At 37.7% G+C, this 1,767-nt stretch overlaps 1 protein-coding gene across 1 annotated transcript in view; it reads left to right on the top strand.

The window, feature by feature from the left end:
- bicd1a (bicaudal D homolog 1a) overlaps positions 1–1,767 on the top strand; it is a gene marked incomplete at its 3' end in the record, with an annotated part of 42,300 nt that overhangs the window by 37,266 nt on the left and 3,267 nt on the right. The window contains 1 exon segment of the mRNA XM_014034581.1: positions 612–697. Within this exon segment, the coding sequence (XP_013890035.1) occupies positions 612–697 (86 nt within the window).

Genomic DNA, 1,767 nt, shown 5'->3' with positions numbered 1-1,767 from the left:
GAAGCTGCACTTCATATTAGTGACAAACGTTGGTGTTTTTTGATGAGTTACTTTCATTTTTGCTTCTACTTTTCATATAAAATAGGTTCCCAATCCCTGTGGGTAGCTAAGGTTCTTCTTCTACATATTAAAAAGTTGTTAGACAACTGAGTGGTGCACTACTGCTTGTAGTGGTGAGAAAGTGTATTGCATCTTATTCAAAATCAATGCTCTCCCACGGCCCTCTGCGGCCCAAAATTAAAAACTGTTGTTCTTTTGAGGCCCTCAAGATGGCGCTTGCAGCCCATGTGTTCAGAATCTCTGCTCTAGAGGATTAAATTATGAAGGATTTGTTTTGCTCCTCCCTCTTTTGTGTTACGATCTCAGTCCAGTATTGAATAAGGTGTTTCTATTATAGTGTCCATGTGTAGAGCTGCAGWAAGTCACAGTGGTCAAATAAAACAGGTTAACAGGATTTGTTTCATATTTGCAACATTGATGTAAAACAAAGACCAGGATCAGTGCAGGCCTCCTGTATGAAAGTAACTTAATCCTCCTCCTTGTCTTGTCCACCCTGTTTTCTCTGTCTAACCCCGAGTGTCATCACTCTGTATATTTGTCTAATTTATCAGTTTTTTGTAGATTGTCAGCAGCCTGCTGTCTCAGTACCGTCACTCTCCCCACAAATAAGGCGAGGGAGAGCCTCCTTAGGCCGCAGGTAAAGAGTTAAAGAACCTGCTGACTTCTCCATATTTCTTAAGCGTAGAACTCCTGCATCCAGATATCTGGTCCTGCATGTTCTCAGTCTTCACATTAGCGTCACGCAGTTAACCGATGGCTGAAACACTGAACCTAATGTAGTGAAATCACTGCTTTCTTTGGGTGGAGGAGTGAGGAGACTTACACTCTGCATGCATAAGCTTGCATGGTAGCTTTGTACACATGCTTGTTTAATTCATTTTGGTTCTTTTCATGAGCCTGGACTTCATAAGTATAATAAAAACACCGGTACTTTATTTTAATGGTTAATACCCAGACAGCTGATTAGGGCTTTTTTTAAAAACTAATGAAGGCTTTTCGAAATCAGGACAGACAACAATTTATAACAATTTATCATTTTTGTTTTTGGCACAAACATTTATTGGCTGAATACTTATTCAGATTATAATTTGCTACATTTGGAACAGAAATAAACTGTAAATAAATCTCGTCCAATGTTTTACAGTAAGATGTATAAGTCTTAAAATGTTTTGAACACCATCCTGAATTTGTCCTGTTTTTTTTTTTTTGTTGTTTGTTTGTTTGTTTTGTTTTGTTTTGTCTCAGACCCAGTTACAAACCAGGGGTGTAGCCAAAGGGGGCACCTGATTGGCCACCCCAAGTGCCACCCTCAAATGACTGACAAGTGGGGTGGGGTCTGCATGTAGCATTTCAAGATTTTTTTGTTATCTGCAGTAGCTTTCAGAGTGTCACGGGGACTACTCTTGGCTACCGTCACACCAAATTTCAGCTCAGTATTTCTAAAAATGACTGCGTTATAGCCATTTGAAATTAGCTTTGGCAGCCATCTTGGATTTTGTATTTGAAATCAGTTTTTGTAAAAGATTTCTTGGCTACTACTGCGCTAATTTTCAACTGTGATTAAAAATTGTGAAATTAGCATTAGCATTAACAGTTATTTTAGTTCGGACTAATGTTATTATTATTATTATTATTATTATTATTATTATTATTGTTGTTGTTGTTGTTGTTGTTGTTGTTGTTGTTGTTGTTGTTGTTGTTGTTGTT

Source organism: Austrofundulus limnaeus, unplaced genomic scaffold, assembly GCF_001266775.1.
Source record: "Austrofundulus limnaeus strain Quisiro unplaced genomic scaffold, Austrofundulus_limnaeus-1.0 Scaffold7, whole genome shotgun sequence".
NCBI classification, from domain to species: domain Eukaryota; kingdom Metazoa; phylum Chordata; class Actinopteri; order Cyprinodontiformes; family Rivulidae; genus Austrofundulus; species Austrofundulus limnaeus.
Note: the sequence above shows the minus strand (reverse complement) of the source record. Positions and strands in the feature narration are given on the sequence as shown.